Below are 21,491 nucleotides of genomic sequence, written 5' to 3'. Positions count from 1 at the left end.
ATTCACAAATAGAACTAAAAAGAACAGCTCCCAATCCTCCATCCACTAACTCAATGTGTTGTAGCTTACTCAATTGCATCATTCACAGTTTTTGTGTCAGTGTTAGTTCAACCGCTGAATTCAAACAAATCTTAGGTTGCTTTATATTCCAGTAGTAGTCACTCATAACGTAGAACAAATGAAGGAGCTGCATTGCTACTCTGCCATCCCTTATTTTATTAGAAAAGGAGTTTTGCACTGACTTTAAACAGTGCTGAAACTGCAATAATGAAATGGTCAGCATCTGTCACTTCTTCTCAGATCATATCAACTTCAAAGATAATAGGATGGGGAGAACTTCCATAGCTTAGCCCAGCCATCCAGGACTGTTCCTTTTAACACAGGACCTGAAATGGCAGTTTCAACATATCTTGGTGCATTGGATTGGTTAAGCTGGATGGTAAATGTGACAAAGCAACTTTTGTGTCCTGTATAATGAGAATTGTATTATAAAAGCATAAAAAATGTCCCAATTTTGCTAAGCTTTAATATAGGAGTTTTGAATACTCAAGAGTGATCTGAGGCAATAATCTCATCAATGCGCATGGATAAAGCATGGGGCCATGCAATTCATAATGAACACTTGAAATCACTATGGCATCTGCTGAAGTCCTAACAGTCAAGATGTAATCACTTCAAATTTATGAAAAGATAATCCCCAGTTTACTATGGAAAACAATGAACTCAATGATATTCTTACCCATTTAACCATAAATCATATCATAGATATAAATTTACAGCCATTTCATTTGTCATCCCCACACCAGCCAGCAAGTAGCCATCCAACCTAATCCCATTTTTTGATTCTTCGTGCATAGCCATGAAGGTCATGGATCCAGTACACCACCCTCCTCTGGATGAAAAATATTTCTGCCAAAAACACCCTTAACCTTCTTTCTCTTCCCCTAAATCTATGCCCCTTGGTTATGAACCTCTCAACCAAAAGGAATAGGTCCATCAGATCTAGACCCTTCATAATTCTAAACACTCAATTAGATTGCCCCTCAGCCTGCTCTGTTCCAAATAAAACAACTCCAACCTATCCAATCCTTCCTCATAACTAAAATTATCCAATCTAGGCAATATCCTTGTGAATCTTCTCTGTACCCTCTCTAGTGCAATCACATCTTTCTGATAACATGGTGACTGAATCTGCATGCAGCATTCCAGCTGAGGCCTAACATGTTGTATAGAATTCCAACATAACTGTCCAGCTCTTATATTCTATTCATAAAGAGAAGCATCCTCTTTACCTCACAGAAATCATAGAAACCCTACAGTGCAGAAGGAGGCCATTCGGCCCATCGAGTCTGCACCGACCACAATCCCACCCAGGCCCAACCCCCACATATTTACCCGCTAATACCGCTAACCTACGCATCTCAGGACTCTAAGGGGCAATTTTTAACCTGGCCAATCAACCTAACCCACACATCTTTGGACTGTGGGAGGAAACCGGAGCACCCGGAGGAAACCCACGCAGACACGAGGAGAATGTGCAAACTCCACACAGACAGTGACCCGAGCCGGGAATCGAACGCGGGACCCTGGAGCTGTGAAGCAGCAGTGCTAACCACTGTGCTACCGTGCCGCCCGTACCTATTGACCACTTTCTCTGCTGCTCAGCCACCTTCATGCTTCTGTGCAGATGCACTCTGTTTCTTTACATTTCTCAGTGCCCCTCAATTTATCATGTATTGGTTGGTTACCCTTCCCCAAATTCATTACCTCACACTTCTCTGGATTGGGTCACACAACACCAGGATATAGTCCAAGTTTGTGATTTCAAATAAACCTGAGGAAGGAGTAGCTTTCCAAAAGCTTGTAATTTCAAATAAACCTGTTGGGCTATAACCTGGTGCCGTGTGATCTCCACCCCGGTCCAACACTGGCATCTCCACATCATCATCTGGATTGAACATCATTTGTCACTGTTAACTTGACTAACCCATGGATACTGCTTTAGTCTACCATATACCCTTTTCAATCTCCCTTGTTACTTCCTCAATAATTGTTTTTGTCAGTTGTATTGTACTTGAAACATTAACTCTCTCTCTTTCTCCACAGATGCGACCAGAGCTGCTGAATTCTTTCAGCATTTTCTGTTTTTATTGTCAATAAAGTTTTTGCTGACATGGATTCTCAAAATGGCCACCTTCTGACTTTGACTTCCCTGTATAATTCTTTCCTGACCAATATACAGAGGAAGCAGTCAGAAAAGGCACATGAATACTCACCAGTCTGTCCAGGTTTGTACCAGCTGCTGTAGTTGGACGCTCCTCAGGGCTGTAGGGCCTGAACCTTGTGTTAAAATTTTCTGAAATGGAGCGTGACTTACGCCCATATTGTGTTGGTTTAGGCTGGCCACATCCTTGAAAAACCTGCAAGAATTGAACAAATAGAAATGTTTCAACTTACTCGTTTACCCAATTACTTTTGCTAAAGCGTAACATCAAGTAATCTGGTTGGTGAGTTTTCACTGACCAGCTTCATTTTTATTAAGAATTCATGAAAAATAAATGATTTATGTATTTTTCATAGAATCATAGAATCCCTACAGTGCAGAACTTTCAGATAAATTTTGATCTTGGATTTTGGATTGAAAGCTCAAATCTGAATTCTCTTCAGTTTCATGAGCAGCATTCTTGGGAATTTTAGATTCCAGAAGCAGCCTATAATCAATAGGCAAGTTGGACATATTTACATAGCACATGATTAAAGGTTGACTAACAATCACTGCCAGACCACCAAATCCTTGGCTTTACACCTGTAAATAAGTTATCAGTGACGATGGCTGGAGCACAAAACAGTGTAAGGCAGTCATGTGAAGAAATGTCCAAAAGGTTGATCCTCTACCCATTGGAATTTTAGAAGAATGAGAGGTGGTCTTATTGAAACATATAAGACCACGAGGGAACATGACAGGGTGGATACAGGTAGGATGGTTCCTCTTGTGGGGGAGACTAGAAGTAGAAGACACAGTTTAAGAGGGCATTTGAGGGGTCAAATGCGGCAAGTGGGAAGCATGAAGTGGCCTGCATGAGGAGTGGGGGCAGAGGTGGCATGATGGGGCTGGAGGACCTGTGTGTTTTTACTTTAATTGGGGCATAGTCCCACTGAGGTGGGCCTTTTAAACAGCCTGCCCCTGCACTCAGCAGCCCTGTGGCAGTCTCTAAACTGCCTGTCCTGCTCCAGCCCAATCCTCCATCACCACAACCCCTCCCCGCAACCCCAACCCAGCAATGAAGATCCCAACTTTACAGGCACTTTCTCCCGAGGCAGGCAGGCCAAGGAGGGAATTTTTCCAACTCCCACTGCCAGTGTCATGGATGGCAATGAAGGCCCCACTATGCTTTATCCCCCTTGTCCATGTGGAAGAGTTCAGTTTCAGTCTTGAGCTTTCTTACACCAATGCAGCCAAAATGAGGAACCAATTAATGAAAAAATATTTTAGTTTTTGTATTCATTTTCTGCTACTAATTATTACCAGTGGATCAGACTTCTTCATCATGGGAAGAACACAAACCATTAGGTAAACAGTAGCTTAATGTGTCTGTTTTACTAATGCATTAAATAGAATGTGGCCACAAAATATTGCGGGACTTTGAAAATGTGAGTCTTGCCAGCGAGATCCTGTTTTTCGATATTCTTGTTCCCTGCTAGTGATGTAACGAGGTTGCTGCTCAGGAAGGTCAGGAACCTCATTTCAATATGTTTCCATATAATTAGTGGGACTGCCTGTCATAGCGTCCCCCCATATTAGGAAATCTCTCCTTGTTGATATGACATTATATCAGCAAGGATTACAACTGGTTTTTAAAAATGGGAACCTGGCGAAGTGAACCCCCCTGGGGACACACAGGTAACTATAGCCTGGTGGGAGAGGAACATGGCTGCAGTTCCTCCTGGCACCACCTCCTGGAATTACTCTCCGGCACTGCCTCTTGGCATCCTGGTACCACCACCTGGCACTGACCTCTGACGCTGCCCCCAGCATCATCCCCTGGCGTTGTCCCAGGCACTGCCTCTTGACACCACCACCTGGAACTGCCCTCTGGCACTGCCTCCTGGCACCCTGACCATGCCTGCAGATTAGTTTTGCACAGAGTTCTGGATTACGCGATGAGAAAAGCCGGCTGTGCAGTTGGCAAGCTGCACACTGATTTTCTCACCTCAGACAGCACTCTGCGAAAAAATAGAAAATTCCGTCCTATAACTAATTCAGCAAAAACCTCTTTCAATATTTAAATACCCTTAATTTTAATTCAACAGAGAAGTGAAGAGAATTTCAGTAAATACAGGCACATTGACGTGATAATTTAATCCTGTCAATGTTGTTGTAATGACAGACATTTCACATTATAAACAAGATGCAATGACTTTGAAAGCACTTCCACAACCTTTTAATCAGAGCAAACAAATCCCCAAAAGGAACAGAATACATCTTTGATTACAGATGAAGAATGAGTCAGTGAGATAGGAAAGAAGGTACAAAGAAGCAGTGGTGGCAAAACCGAAGGGAATGATAGGCCAAAAATTGAAAAATTAATTTTCAGAACTACTTACAAGCTGTTGATGAACTTTAATTTTCTGCTTAAAAATGTAAGAATCTGGACCAAGTAAAACTACTTTTCTTATCGCAAGCACCACCAATGAGCCACACACCCACCTATGCATCAGATCAACATGATTGTACTCTTTCCTCAAACTTTGATCAGATCTTTGCTGTTGTGAAAAATATAACTCATTTGCAAAACAATTCAGTTACATTACAGACATGAAGTTATGGCTTTGAGATGGATGGAAAATAGCCACCTTGGTGGCAATTGGAGGAGGTGGTGGAGTAGTGGTATCGTCACTGGATTAGTAATCCAGAGGTCAGCCGTAGAGATCCAGGTTCGAGTCCCACCATGGGGAGATGGTGGAATTTGGATTCCATAAAAATCTGTAATTAAAAGTCTAATAATGACCATGAGACCATTGTCGATTATCATAGAAACCCATATGCTTCACTAATGTCCTTTAGGGAAGGAAATCTGCCATCCTTACCTGGTCCGGCCTACATGTGGTTGACTGATAAAAAATGACCTCTGAAATGCCTAACAAACCACTCAGTTCAAGGGCAATTAGGGATGGGCAATAAATGCTGGCCCAGCCAGTGACGCACATGTCTCTTAAATAAATAAAAAATTGTTCAACTGCTGCAATTCTCCTCCATGTTGAGAAAGATAGCTATATCAGCAGGGGAAAGAAACTGAATTCACAGAATGATCATCAAAACAGCAGATATGGAATTGGGCACGATCCTCACATTTAGTTACTTATCTCGTTACATTGGCTTATTGCTGAAAAATAACAGAAAACCAGAAAATAAGTCAATTCAGAATTTTCCATTAGTGACTGACTAGAATTGTTTTGCTCCTTGATATTGGAAATTTCTTCTCAGTGTTCCTTCCCTGGCACTTTCCTGTAAATATTCTAATTGTCATGTCAGAAAATTCTGAAGGATTGGAGTTGAATTTAATCAAGGGGAACTGAAGGACAGGTTTCATTGCAATTTCTTTGAACCAAACATATAGAGAGGTTGCGTGGGCTGAATATCCAAAACATCACCAATTACTTTCTCAAAAAAAACCCTCCATTTTTCTCTCTTGGTTTGTGTCCCTAGTCATGTTTCCTTTTCCAAGGGAAGATAATTGGCTCACGACACCTGTCAGTATTACATTCTAAATAACTTTGAAAGGAGTTGCAAACTGTGCTTGAAGGGACGCTTAATATTAATTTCTCCTCCCTTTAATTTCTCCTCCCTTTAGGGCGGCACGGTAGCACAGTGGTTAGCACTGCTGTTTCACAGCTCCAGGGACCTGGGTTCGAATCTCGGCTCGGGTCACTGTCTGTGTGGAGTTTGCACATTCTCCTCGTGTCTGCGTGGGTTTCCTCCGGGTGCTCCGGTTTCCTCCCACAGTCCAAAAAGATGTGTGGGTTGGGTTGATTGGCCATTCTAAAAATTGCCCATTAGTGTCCCAGGATGCATAGGTTGGAGGGATTAGTGGGTAAATATATGGGGATAGGGCCTGGGTGGGATTGTGGTTGGTGCAGACTCGATGGGCCGAATGGCCTCTTTCTGCACTGTAGGATTCTATGATGATTCTAATTGGGAATATGTGCGTTCTATCTCTGCTCATCACTTCTCTCATGGCTTATAACGTTGTCATCACTTGTTAGGAATGCATGAACATAAAAAAGATAGGAGCTGGAGTGGGCCATTCGGTTCTTTGAGCCTATTCCACAATTCAACAAGATCATGGCTGACTTTTTACCTCAGTTACACTTTCCCTCAATATCCCAAAATCCCTTGGTTCCCCTAGTATCCAAGTCGACTAATCTTTGACCTGAAAACACTCAAAGAATAAGCATCCATCACTCTCTCAAGGATAGAGAATTCAGGAGTTTTACAACCTTTGAGTGAGCCAATTTCTCCTCATTTCAGTATTAAATGGCTGACCCCTTATTCTGAAAATATGACCAAGTTCTAGAAACATCATCCCAATGTCCACCATGTCCAGTCCCTTACGAATTTTACATGCATAAATGAGATCATGGGCTGAAATTTTAGTCCAAGGTAAGGAACCCTGTAATTGTGTATCTCAACACTGTGTTGCATCAGTGAAGCAACACAATTTTGAAATGCAAAGGGCCGCATTAGCCTGGGGATGAGTATGGCAGCCAAGTAGTTACACTTGCGAGTGGCCTGGAGACTGAACCCAGTAACAGAGGGCCCTCTGCAAGGACAACGCAGTGTGATTGGGCTTGTCATTCAGTGATACGATGGAGCAGCAGGGACTTCAGAGAGCCAGCACTGGCCTCTCTGGGTAGCATCATGAGCTCCAGGTGCTTCCCTTGAAGCTCCAATGGATGCAGTTTCCAACAGGAGAGATGTTTTGTTCCTGACATCTGCCGAGAAAAACAAAGAGAGCATGGATTGAAGTGACAAGGGAGCTCAGCACCCAGTGAGTGGTCAGAAAAATGTGGGTGCAATGCAGAAAGTGATTCAATGGTATGCTAAAGTCTTGAGAGGCGGGTAGTAAGTGATACAAAGAACAAAACAGCAGAGGAACAGGCCCTTCGGCCCTCCAAGCCCGCGCCACTCCCTGGTCCAAACTAGACCATTCTTTTGTATCCCTCCATTCCCACTCCGTTCATGTGGCTATCTAGATAAGTCTTAAATGTTCCCAGTGTGTCCGCCTCCACCACCTTGCCCGGCAGCGCATTCCAGGCCCCCACCACCCTCTGTGTAAAATATGTCCTTCTGATATCCGTGTTAAACCTCCCCCCGCCCTCACCTTGAACCTATGACCCCTCGTGAACGTCACCACCGACCTGGGAAAAAGCTTCCCACCGTTCACCCTATCTATGCCTTTCATAATTTTATACACCTCTATTAGGTCTCCCCTCATCCTCCTACCTGAGTGAAAAGCCTCTAACTCTGCATAAACCACCATACACACAAGTTTAACATATGGAATGCTCAGAGTTCTCCTGAATATTGTCAGGTCAAGTGATCAGATGTATCATTTAGACGTTAGCAACTCTACCATAGGGGGTGCAGTTGGAGAGGTGGCTTGATTAACACATTTTGAAGAGGAGTACAAGTCTATAAGAGTAATTTTGCTTGATTGGAACTCATAGGGCCCGGTTTTACCATTGCATCGTGCCCGTTTTCGGGCACGAAAACGTGGTAAAGTCAGGCGTCAGGCCATTAATGCGATCCGCGCCCGTGTCCATGCAGATGCCGACTTTACCAAGGCCCGAAAATGGCCATGATCCGATTTGCGCCCAAAACAGGCGCAACGGCGATTTAAATGCATTTGCATGCAGTTAAATTGAAATAATGAACTCCCCGCCCAACTTTATCAGCATTTCCTCCTTTACCATCGCGTTCGCATGTCCAGATTCGGCGTGAAACAGACACGCTCGGCAAAAGTCTGTTTCGGGCGCTCCAGCTGCTAAAGAGGTAAGTTCAGAACTTCCAACGGCTCTCTGACTCAGATCAGTGGTGGAGGGGCGAGGGGGAGGCAGGTCAGATCATTCTCTGGTGGGGGGGGGGGGGGGGTGGAGGGAGGCCCAATCATTGTCTGGTGGCGGGGGGGGGGGGGGGGGGGAGATTGTTGTCTGGTTGGGGGAAGGGGGGAGGGAGGCCAGATCGTTGTCTGGTGGGGGAGGGGGAGGCCTGAACTTTCTCTGGGGGGGGGGGGGGGTGCGATCTTTGTTTAGTTGGGGGGGCGGTGGGGGAGGGAGGAGGGGGGACCGCCTCCACTCTGCGGGCGATTGGTGGGGGGGAAAGGAGGCAGAGTGTCACATTCGGTCTGGGTAGTGTGGGTGGGGTTGGGTGGATAAGGGGGACAGTTATGTTGTAGGGGTGGGGCGATGTCTGTGAGGACCATCGCTCCCACTTGTCACCCCCAGGCCGCTTTATCCGTTTTTTGCTGGAGCGATGAGACAGCGGCGCGATTTTCAAAGTTTTTTTCTAACTGCGCATGCGCAGTTCAGAGCTTTGATCGTTTCAGGCGCGATAAGGCCCGCCCACAGTGCGATTCGGACTTGCAATTTTTTTTTCAGGTTAAGTGCGTATAGGGGCACCTGAAAACAGGTTTCCAAGTCGGACCTGAATTGCGCCCAGATTCAGCACTTAGAATGAAAATGGTAAAACCGGGCCCATGGTGATAGGTTAGCAGTTAAGAGTTGTATTTTGTAATGCTTAATTATTCTTCAATTGTTAAAAGCTAAGCTAATTCATTTGTCATAGTTAAACTGTGTTGTTAAATAAAATTTATTTTGAAATAAGTTCCCTGGTTATCAGTAGAATCGTGTCTGGAGTAAAACATCCTATGCTTATATTACTGCCAAAATGGAAAATGGTTGGGGTCTAGTCCAGTTTCATAATATACCTTGGGATTTTCGATCTGGTACCTTAACAAAACGGATGTGAAGTATTCGTTCAACACTCTACCAACCTCCTCTGGCTCCACCCATAAATTTCCCTTTGGTTCCTAATGGGCTCTACTCTTTCCCTGGTTATCCTCTTCCCATTAATATAATCAGTCATCTTCAGTATAATCTTCACCTTCTGTATAATCAGAATGAACAGCCAAGAAGGGAATATAATATAGAGAAGCGCGAGGTGATGCATTTGACAGAAGGGATAGGGACCAATATAGACTTAATGCCTCAACTCCGAAGTGCGTGCAAGGACAGAGGTATCTGGGAGTGCAAATCCATAATTATTTGAAGGTGACAAGGCATTTGAGAGAGTGATTAGTAACATATATGGGATATTGGGCTTCATATACAGGGGTATTGAGTACTAAAATAAGTTATGCTGAACCGTTATCAAGATTTATTTAGACATCAACACTTTAGGAAGGATGTGAGGCTCCTATAGATGGGGATTTACAAGAACTGTTCTAGGGAAGCCACTTTAGCTTCAGGAACAGGTTGGATACTCTGGGGTTGTTCTTCTTGGAGTAAAATAGATGATTGAAGGAAGGTTTGCTAGAGATGTGCAAGATCATGACAGGTTTGGATAAAGTTGACAAAGAAAAACTGGAGAACAGAGGAAAATAGCCACAGCAGAAGGTAGGTCAGATCACAGGTCTCAGGTAGAGGTTGGAGTGGGGGCAAGTGGTCTGATTAGGGAGGAGGTTCTGGTCCCTGACTCCAATGGAGCTGTCCAATTCCTGCCCATCTGGAAGACCAGGGAGGGCAGGGGGGGCAGTTGTGGTGGTCTGATCTTGGGGTTGGGGGAGGGTTAACTGATCATGGGTGGCGGATTCCAATTTGAGAGGGGTGCAATCCCACTCTGGATTGATTCCAGGGGGGTTCTGATGGTGATAGGGGCTACTTGTGGGCCCAGGAGGATTTACTCCTGGCTCTTCTTGTACCATAAGAAGCGCCCACTGCAGTTGTCCTTGCTGCAACTTCAGCTGCTCGGTTTCCTGAGGCCCGAGAAACCTAGCTGGCCACAGTTAAACCTGCAAAGTGGGTCAAACCCCAGTGTTCAGCCTCATTGACATATTTATAATAGCAATCTTTATCCTGGATGCATGTTCGCTCCCTGCCCCTCGTCTCACCTGAGCAAGAGCTAGAAATTGGCAGGTTTGTGTCCTGGCATTTCTTAGTCAATAACCACCCATGTGCCCACAATCTGCCAAGCTCCTTGTGTTTCTTCAATGTAAACTAATGTATTATGCGATAGATATGGTGAAGAATTAATAGCCAAAGGAAACGCTACAGCTTGTTTTTAAGTTGTGGCTTCTACAGAGGCCCTTTTCACAAATGCAAAGATGATAGAATGGCAATCTTCACATGATATGAATACACAAAGGAGAGCATTTTTACCTTCGCTGACACTTGCATGCTGTTCTCCTGCATATTCATTATGGCATCAGAAATCTTCACATCAATTGGCTCTATGACGGATTCAATATTGAAAGGCCCTTCCAACCTTTCTGCTACCAGGTGCATAGCATCTGTCAGATAAAAAAGGAGTCACATGGAGTGTGAAGGTTAATATTATTGAAACCTCAGAAAAAGCTAGGCACAGAAGAGGGCATATCAGGTGTGTGCTGACTGCTGAGGTTCAGGACTGAGGTTGGCATGTGGAGCACTAAGCAAAACATTTGATTCCATGTTATAATTGCCATGCCAAACTGAGCTATCTTTTGTTCCAGGGAAAAACAGGTTAACAGAATAGAGTTCCTTATTTTTGATCATGTACAGGGAATAATTCTCCCTGATCAGATATTTGTACAAAACATCTTTGCACATAAGCAGCAAAACAACTCCAGTCTCACGTAGCACCTCTTCCATTTTCATCCAGAACTGGCAGCAGGAGAGATAAAAATCCTCTGTGTGTATTTCAACATATAAATGAGGATTAGGAGTAAAAACGAATGCTGCATGTGCCAGGATCATATTTACAATCACAAATCTGTGTTTGCCATGAGCATATAATCCAATTTTCTCAGTTTTCAATTGTATTATGAAACGCGACATCAAAGGCAGTGCATATTCCTAACCTATTGCATAATTTAGCAGCTAGAAAAAAATAACAGCAATTCAAATGTTACAAACAGAAATGTTCGCTGAATAATGGATCTACTGGAATTATGAAGTTTGAATCTTATAAAGTGGACAATCAGGCCATTACATGTCCACTAATGCTTGTATACCTTCACCTTAAAGAACAAAGAACAATACAGCACAGGAACAGGCCCTTCGGCCCTCCAAGCCCGTGCCGCTCCCTGGTCCAAACTAGACCACTCTTTTGTATCCCTCCATTCCCACTCCATTCATGTGGCTATCTAGATAAGTCTTAAACGTTCCCAGTGTGTCCGCCTCCACCACCTTGCCTGGCAGCGCATTCCAGGCCCCCACCACCCTCTGTGTAAAATATGTTCTTCTGATATCCGTGTTAAACTTCCCCCCCCTCACCTTGAACCTATGACCCCTCGTGAACGTCACCACCGACCTAGGATAAAGCTTCCCACCGTTCACCCTATCTATGCCTTTCATAATTTTATACACCTCTATTAGGTCTTCCCTCATCCTCCGTCTTTCCAGTGAGAACAACCCCAGTTTACCCAATCTCTCCTCATAACTAAGCCCTGCCATACCAGGCAACATCCTGGTAAGCCTCCTCTGCACTCTCTCTAAAGCCTCCACATCCTTCTGGTAGTGTGGCAACCAGAACTGGACGCAGTATTCCAAATGCGGCCGAACCAACGTTCTATACATCTGCAACATCAGACCCCAACTTTTATACTCTATGCCCTGTCCTATAAAGGCATGCATGCCATATGCCTTCTTCACCATCTTCTCCACCTGTGACGTCACCTTCAAGGATCTGTGGACTTGCACACCCAGGTCCCTCTGCGTATCTACACCCTTTATGGTTCTGCCATTTATCGTATAGCTCCCCCCTACATTAGCTCTACCAAAATGCATCACTTCGCATTTATCTAGATTGAACTCCATCTGCCATTTCTTTGCCCAAATTTCCAGCCTATCTATATCCTTTTATAGCCTCTGACAATGTTCCTCACTATCTGCAAGTCCTATCTGCAAGACCTTTCTATCATATCAGCAAGAGAAGCTTTCAGGAGAAAGAGAATGAGTCAAATGGAAATAAGTATGACGAAAGCATCATTTTACTTCTTGAACAACAAAGATTATATAGATTATACCTTTATTATCTAAGACTTGCCAATCCCTCATCAACACATTCATTTTTGTGATTTTGAGATATTTTAACATGGCTCGCAGAGTTAAGAACGCGGATCACCACCACCTTCTCAGGGGTAATTAGGGATGAGTAATAACTGCTGGCCTAGCCAGCAATGCCCACATCCCATGAAACATTTTTTAAATCCTACGAGATTCTGAAACTGATCTATCGTTCACAGAAAATAAAATCCAGCAAGGCATATGTTTTGCCCTATAAGACAGGAAACATTTTTTTCCCCAGTAGGCCTACATTTTACATAAATAGCACATTTTAGCATTTTTTACTAAGTACTTATCCTAGGAGGACCTGTGGGCAGTTATGTTAAAATATTCCAGTTAAATTCAATAGAGCTCAAATCATTAACGTCTCACAGCTGAGGATATGACTTAGCAATCAGCATAAAAGACCAAACCAAAATGTCTATCCAAGATAGTATTTCTTATCTATCATAGCACTACGGGGCAATGGAAGTTGCTGACACAGCCCATGGACACATTGGGTGATAAGTTGGAATTGTTCCTTCCATATGCTTCCACAAGGGGTTCTGGCAGACAGGCTTACACTTAGGTGGGGATGTAAGGGCCCCATTGTGGTGGGACCCATTGAAAGGGAAGGGTGGGTGGGGAGATATGCAGCCATCACAAAGTCCACTGATTTTCAGTGTCACCAGATGATTGATTCAGGCTGTGAGTTCAGCATTATTTGCCATGTTCGGATCAAGGCTTTAATGCTGTCTTGAGCTGAAGTGGTCCTGGCAGAAGTCAAGTTGACCATTGGTGAGCAGGCTCCTGGTGAGCAAGTGCTCCTTGATAATGCTGTCAATGAACTTTCCATCTCTTTCCTTATGATTTAGAATAGACAGATGGGATGGTGATTGGTTGGGTTGTCCTGCTTTTTGTAAACAACGTCCCTGCACAATTTCTCAATTTGTCTGTTAGATGCCAGTGTAATGGTTACACTGGTACAGTTTGCCTAGGGCTGTACCACTTCTGGAGCACACGTTTTCACGCTAATAACCAGGATGTTGCCAAGACCTATAACCTTTACTGTATCCCCTGTACTCAGTTGTTTTGTGATATCATGTGGAGTTAATTGTATTGGCTGAAGATTGACATCTTGGATCAACATTCCAAAGATGTGCGGGTTAGGTTGATTGGCCATGCTTAAATTGCCCCTTAGTTTCCTGAGATGTGTAGGTTAGAGGGATTAGTGGGTAAAATATGTAGGGATATGGAGGTAGGGCCTGGGTGGGATTGTGGTTGGTGCAGACTCGATGGGCCGAATGGCCTCTTTCTGTACTGTAGGGTTTCTATGATTTCTATGATCTGTGACAGTAGGGACTTCAGGAGGAGGCCAAGATGGACTATCCACTTGACACTTCTAGCTGAAGATGGTTGCAAATGCTTCAGCCTTGTCTTTTGCATTCACGTGCTTATTGTGACCTTGTCAGGTAAACTCTGAATATCATTCATGACTGTCTTGTATAAGGTATGTATATCATTCATGGCTCTAATAGATAAGGTATGCACAGGATAAAGTTTGTCTATCACTTGTGATTCTTCAGGGTGGTGGATAGCCCCTGTGAAGTGGAGCTACTTCACGAAGTGTCGCGCCTCCTATGCGAGACCAGGGCTCAGCTGGCTCTGGCTAACAGCACCTATCCAGGGCCCTTGTTCAGGGATATGAACCCCACTGCTGTGTGGATGTTTGGGGAGGAACTAAGGCCAAGGGAGCAAATACTAACAGAAAATCCAGAGTCCAACCCCGTAAGGTGGTCATGTGTCATTTACAGCAGCTCCTGCAGCCAAACTGGTACCCAGCATCATGCTGAGCATTGCTTTGGACTCCATCAGCAAGGTCGAGAGGTGGAGGGTTCCAATGCTTAGGCAAACCATATATCTCGCCCAGGCATATGTATGGAAAGGTCACTCTATAGATGCCTCACAGTGAATAAAACAACACAGAGGCCAGCAGTTACAGGTTATAAACCAGCTCGATTGACGTAGAGAATGAGCACCTTTGATGGTGGGAGAAACCATCGCGTTTCTTTGGACAGCTACCACTCATCTCAAACCGGGCAGCCACAGTCAGCAAGGTGCTGTCCCACCACAGGTCACCTGCTCCAATGAGTGCTTGGAGCATATGGTCATTGCCTGACAAGTGACTGTAACATCACACCAAGCAACGTGACGGAGAAAGCATAGAAGGTACCAGCCCTTCATTTTGCAAGCTGGAATGTCAGAACCACGTGTCTGGTTCTGTTAGATCTCACACAGATCGACAACTCTCTGAAGACTCACCAACACTGAGGTGAGTTGACTTAATGTGGACATTGCAGCGCTTCAGGAGCCACGCCTCCCTGCAGGCAGATCAGTAAGGGAGCAAGTCTACCTTTGTTACTGGCAGCACAGAGACTTGCAATCAGAAGCACTTTGCTCATCCTGATAGAGTTGCTCACAATTGACTTGAAATGCATACTGTCCATCTGACTGTCTGCCATCTCTAAACCAATATACCGGCTCAGCATCTATGCCCCAACACTCTGTTCCTCACCCGAAGTTAAAGACCAGTTCTATGAAGAACTCCACAACATCACCAGCAGCATCCCTAACACTGAACATCTGCTCCTACTGGGGGACTTGAATGCCAGGGTTGTGGCCGACCAGGGAGGGACTCATGGCCCTCCTGCCTTGGACAACATGGCATTGGAAGGATGAATGAGAATGATTGGGAAGTGCTGGAGTTGTATGTTTACCACATTTCTGCAACACCAACTCATTCTTTCAAACTAAGCCCTGTCGCCAGATTACATGGGGACATCCCAGATCACGCTGGTTGCACTAGCTGGACCTCAATCATCGTGCAAGCCTTCTTGGATAGTGTTTTAATTACACGCAGCTTCCACAGCACAGGCTGCCACCCAGCCACTCCCTGGTGTGCAGCATAGCTAGATTCCAACCAAATAAGATGCACCATTCCGAGCAAAATGGTCATCCGCGCATCAACACTACCGGAATTTCTCACCCACCACTGTCACAGGAGTTTCTCAATTCTCTTGACCAAGGCCTTCAAAACACCCCTGCGGGGGATGCAGAGACCAAGTGGGCCCACATTAGAGATGTCATTGATAACTCAGCAATGACCACCTATGACAAGCGCAGGAAGGAAAATGCAGACTGGTTTCAAGCCCACTTTGAAGAAATGGAACACATCATAGGTATCAAGTATTCTGCACTGCTGAACTACAAGCAAATCCCAGGGAAAAAACATCCTCAGCACTTAAAGCTGCCAGAAGCATCACAACAAAGAACAGCGAGGCACTATGCAATCACTGGCAACACCTATACAGTCATATCCAGCTGGCCTCTGACACCAGGAACATTGGTTAGGTGGATTGGCCGACTAAATTGCTCCTTAGTATCCAAAGATGTGTAGGCTGGGTGCATTAGCCATGGTGAATGCGCGAGGTTATGAGCCTTAGGTAGAAGGCTCTTTCAGAGATAGTCAGTGCAGACTCAATGGGCCAAATGGCCTCTTTCTACACTCTAGGGATTCTATGGATCACAGAAATGTACGATGGCATTAAGAAGGCTTTTGGGCCAACCATCAAGAAAACCGCTCCCCTCAAGGGAAGCAATCACTGACCAAAACAATCAAATGAACTGGTGGGTGGAGCACTGCCTGGAACTTTACTCCAGGGAAATCTTTGCCACTGATGCCATCCTCAGTGCAGCCTCTACCAGTCTTGACACTGACGCCACCCTCAGTGTAGCCTCTACCAGTCATGGCAAGCTAGGTGGACAGCCAATATAACTGGAGCTCAGTAATACCACTGATTCTCTAGCTAGCAGGAAGGCATCTGGAAGGATGGCATTGCCCCTGAAATAATCAAGTGTGTCAAGCCAGCTATACTCGCAAAACTCCACAAACTGCTCTGCTAGTGCTGGGCTGAGGGAGCAGTACCATGAGACATGCATGATAATAACATAATCACCCTTTATAAGAACAAGGGTGACTGTATGACTGCAACAACTACCATGGAATCTCCCTGCTCGGCCTTTGCCCTAGTCGGTCTAAACAGGCCCTGAGGAACAGTGCAGCTTTTGCGCAGAGAGATCCACTATTGACATGCTGTTCTCCCTTCGCCAGCTACACGAGAAATACCACCAACAACAGATGCCTCTCTATGTCACCTTCATAGATCTCACCAAAGCCTTTGACCTCATTAGCAAGTGTGGTCTCTTCAATCTTCCAGTAAAAGTCAGATGTCTGTCAAAGCTACTAAGCATCATCACTTTGTTCCATGACAACAGGAAAGGCACAGCCCAGTACAGCGGTGCCTCATCAGCCCCTTCCCATCTTTAGTGGCATGAAACAGGTCTGTGTCCTCACATCCACACTATTTGGGATCTTCTTCTCACTGCTTCCCTCTCATGTGTTCATGTCTCCTGAAGAAGGAATTTTCCTCCACACAAGATGAAATGGCAGCCTGTTCAACATCACCTGTCTCAGAGCAGAGACGAAAGTACAGAAATTCCTCATCTGGGAATGTCTCTATGGTGACGATGCTGCACTCACATCTCACACGGAGAAGTGTCTGCAGAATATCATGGACAGGCTTCTGGCTTCTTGCAACAAATTCGACCTAACATCAACCTCATGAAAATGAACATCATGGGGCACGACATTCAAAATGCTCCATCAGTGATCACACTCTGAAAGTTGTCCAAGAGTTCAGGCATCAATCTGTCTACTGACACAGAACTCAATAGGCGCATTCAAAAGGCATCTGCTGCTATGTGCAGACTGGCAGAGAGGATGTGGGAAAAGAGCGCATTGACACGGAACACAAATGTTTGAGTGTTTCAAGCCTATACCCTGCTCTACAGCAGTGAGGCCTAGACAATGCATGTCCACCAAGAATGATGCCTCAACGCGTTCCATCTTCACTGCCTCCAACGAATCCTCGGCGTCAGATGGCCATGACCAACACATGCTTTTTGGCAACCTCAAGGCAGCCAACATCTTCAGCATACACACCATACTGAGTCAGTGGTGCTTGAGGTGGCTTGGACATGTGAGCTGCATGGTGGATGACAGGATCCCCAAGGACGTACAGTGAGCGCGCCACCAGTACCAGACCCACTTGCTACCTATCCCTTTGCTTCAAAGGCATCTGCAAACATGAAAATAGGCCATAAGTGATGGGATCAAGTTGCCAGCGATTGCCAGAGCTGGTGGACAGCAGTGAAGGTGGGAGTGAATAGAGGTGATTGCAAGACAAGAGACAGCACCGCAAAGCGAGAAGCAAATGCTGCCAAACCTTTGGCACACGCCCAGCGTCTTGCGAGACAGGGAGGCTAAGATAAGATCACTCATAACTTTTATGGATAACGTGTGTACAGGATAGGGTGTGTATTTCACTTGTGATTCTTTTAGACAAGGTGTGTACAGGATAACTGATGTATATGATTGGTGACTATTATGGATAAGATGTGTACAGGATAAGGTGTGTATATCACTTGTGATTCTTTTAAATAAGGTGTGTACAGGATAACATGTGTATATGATTGGTGACTCATTTGGATGAGGTGTATGCAGTCTAAGGTGTGTATATCACTTGTGACTCTTTTAGATAAGATGCATACAGGATACGGTGTGTATATCACTTGTGATTCTTTTAGATAAGGTGTGTACAGGATAACACGTGTATATGATTGGTGACTCTTATAGAAAAGGAGTGTATATCACTCATGGCTCTTTTAGATAAGGTGTGTACAGGATTAGTGAGATATGTCTATCAATCGGGACTTTTACAGATAAGGTGCGCAGCATCACTTGTGACTCTTTCAGATATGTTTTTGAGGCCTTCTGCAGCTATTATTGGTGCACAGCCTCACAAAATGCACTTGACTTATGATTTGTCACATTTCTTTAAAACTAGTTGCTGGTCACTCTGTGATTGCTCCTGATCAGGCACCATAACTTCAGCATTAGATCACTGGAAACCACAAGTAGACACAACAGCCTAGAATTGGTTGTATCTGGAGAATGACACCACGCACCATTAGTTACACGTACTCTTGTCTCATTCGATTGTAATGATAGTTTGCATGACAAGCTGCTGAAACTACAAGCTGATAATGCCACAGTGAGGGAGATAGGGCATTCGGGACCTCAGTGAACAAGAGCAAACAACTGCATATCTCCCTTAATTAATGGCGCAAAGACTGGAAAGTAAGTATAAAATGAGCAAACTCAATGTTAATTCAAGTACAACAAGAGTAATAACGAGGGAGAATGAAAGATTGGATTATAGTGGAGAGAAAAGGGAGAAACGGGATTTAAAAAAAATTATATATTGTAAAATATCCAATAACAATTAAATGAATGAATGAATGAGACTGATATTTGCAATAGTTATTTTTAGGGTTAGGGAAGATCATTGGAAATTAATAGAATTTGACGTATTAAAGGAATCTCTGACAACTAACTCAGGCTCATTAAATATGTACGACTTGATTGAAACATATTAGATTCTTAAGAGTGTTGACAGGGTTGATGTGGAGAGCAAATTTCCTCTTGTGAGAGAATCTAGATCTGGGGGCCTTGTTTAACAATATGGGATTGTCCATTGAGGACAGATGAGAGATTTCTTCCTCTCATAGGGACATGAGTCTTTGGAACTCTTCCTCAAAAGGAAGTGGAAGTAGAGTCCTTGAATATTTTTAAAGCAGAGGCCGATAGATTCCTGATAGGCAAAGGGGTGAAAAGTTATCGAGGATCGGCAGAAAGGTGGATTGATGTTGAAATCAGTTCAGCCAAGACTTATTGAATGGCAGAGCAGATTCAAACGACCAAGTGCTCTACTCCTGCTCCTAATTCTTATGTTTCTATATTTATATGTTAAATGGTTGTAATGTGCTTTGTGATGTTCTATGGTGGTGAAGGATCTTTGTAACTGCAAGTCTTTCTTTTTAGATGATGGTAAACACTATTGTTTTCACAGCAAATTTTGTGCTGTTAATATGTTTTTCATTAACTTTCCACTGAAGTTCAGCAGCTGGTTGGGAAAACTCTCAAAAACATTCTTAGCAAATTTTTCTCAACCATTTTGTAGTTTTATTCAGTGACTGCGATTAGGCTCATGCCCTGTTTCTTCTTTACTGCTGTGGTAGCAGCAAATGTAGCCACAAATAGCCCTCCTTCACACACAGCCAAATGGAGAAGTCATTACATTCAATTTACAATCTCAGCAATTTTCCTGTGATTAAGATCTACCTGTGTAAAGTCAGGAATCAGGTGTGCTGACCTCACTGCCCAATTCTCTCATCTGTTTATCTGTCAAGCAAAGGCTGTATCAGTAGCAAAACCTTGCTTGATTTGCACTTAATCTTCACTTGCTGCTCTTATTATGGTACATTGCTATTTTGACCCTTTGCCTTAAATATAGATCATTAGAAGCCAAATACGAAATCAGATATATCTGATCTTGGATTGTTTCACATATTAGGGACAATGTATCAAGTGTGTATAATGGGTGACATTGAATTAGTTGCTCTTTATACACAAGTTTGATCTTCCATTTCATTGTAGTCAGTAGACTGAAAAATTTGAAGAGGTGTGGAAAGGCAACCAATTCAATACTGCTCACCATCCAAAGATAAAATGGCCCCAATTTTGTTAAGAGGCTTTAACTTCTCCATGAAACTGTTCTTTTGTCTTCTTTTTGTCCCTGCTCAATTCATTTCAGCTCTAGAAAAACAAAAATCCCTCTCATATATAGAACATAGAACATAGAACATTACAGCGCAGAACAGGCCCTTCGGCCCACGATGTTGCACCGACCAGTTAAAAAAAAAAACTGTGACCCTCCAACCTAAACCAATTTCTTTTCGTCCATGAACCTATCTACGGATCTCTTAAACGCCCCCAAACTAGGCGCATTTACAACTGATGCTGGCAGGGCATTCCAATCCCTCACCACCCTCTGGGTAAAGAACCTACCCCTGACATCGGTTCTATAACTACCCCCCCTCAATTTAAAGCCATGCCCCCTCGTGCTGGATTTCTCCATCAGAGGAAAAAGGCTATCACTATCCACCCTATCTAAACCTCTAATCATCTTATATGTTTCAATAAGATCCCCTCTTAGCCGCCGCCTTTCCAGCGAAAACAATCCCAAATCCCTCAGCCTCTCCTCATAGGATCTCCCCTCCATACCAGGCAACATCCTGGTAAACCTCCTCTGCACCCTCTCCAAAGCCTCCACATCCTTCCTGTAATGTGGGGACCAGAACTGCACACAGTACTCCAAGTGCGGCCGCACCAGAGTTGTGTACAGTTGCAACATAACGCTACGACTCCTAAATTCAATCCCCCTACCAATAAACGCCAAGACACCATATGCCTTCTTAACAACCTTATCTACTTGATTCCCAACTTTCAGGGATCTATGCACACATACACCTAGATCCCTCTGCTCCTCCACACTATTCAAAGTCCTCCCGTTAGCCCTATACTCAACACATCTGTTATTCCTACCAAAGTGAATTACCTCACACTTCTCCGCATTAAACTCCATCCGCCACCTCTCGGCCCAACTTTGCAACCTGTCTAAGTCTTCCTGCAAACTACGACACCCTTCCTCACTGTCTACCACACCACCGACTTTGGTGTCATCAGCAAATTTGCTAATCCACCCAACTATACCCTCATCCAGATCATTAATAAATATTACAAACAGCAGTGGCCCCAAAACAGATCCCTGAGGTACACCACTTGTAACCGCACTCCATGATGAATATTTACTATCAACCACCACCCTCTGTTTCCTATCCGCTAGCCAATTCCTGATCCAATTTCCTAGATCACCCCCAATCCCATACATCTGCATTTTCTGCAGAAGCCTACCATGGTGAACCTTATCAAACGCCTTACTAAAATCCATATATACCACGTCCACTGCCTTGCCCCCATCCACCTCCTTGGTCACTTTCTCAAAAAACTCAATAAGGTTAGTAAGGCACGACCTACCTGCCACAAAACCATGCTGACTATCACCTATCAATTCATTACTCTCCAAATAACTATAAATCCTATCCCTTATAATTTTTTCCAACATCTTGCCGACAACAGAAGTGAGACTCACCGGTCTATAATTCCC

At 44.2% G+C, this 21,491-nt stretch overlaps 1 protein-coding gene across 2 annotated transcripts in view; it reads right to left on the bottom strand.

Moving 5' to 3' along the window:
• gpc6a (glypican 6a) overlaps window positions 1–21,491 on the bottom strand; it is a 1,457,751-nt gene that overhangs the window by 454,749 nt on the left and 981,511 nt on the right. For both annotated transcript variants that reach the window (XR_013498862.1, XM_078221645.1), the window contains exons 5-6: window positions 10,438–10,568; window positions 2,277–2,420 (exon numbers count right to left, since the gene is read on the bottom strand). Coding sequence is in view for 1 of the 2 variants with exons in the window: in XM_078221645.1 (XP_078077771.1) it covers window positions 2,277–2,420; window positions 10,438–10,568 (275 nt within the window). In the remaining variant the exon portion in view is untranslated. The remainder of the gene's footprint in view (window positions 1–2,276; window positions 2,421–10,437; window positions 10,569–21,491) is intronic.

Source organism: Mustelus asterias, chromosome 10, assembly GCF_964213995.1.
Source record: "Mustelus asterias chromosome 10, sMusAst1.hap1.1, whole genome shotgun sequence".
NCBI classification, from domain to species: Eukaryota; Metazoa; Chordata; class Chondrichthyes; order Carcharhiniformes; family Triakidae; genus Mustelus; species Mustelus asterias.
Note: the sequence above shows the minus strand (reverse complement) of the source record. Positions and strands in the feature narration are given on the sequence as shown.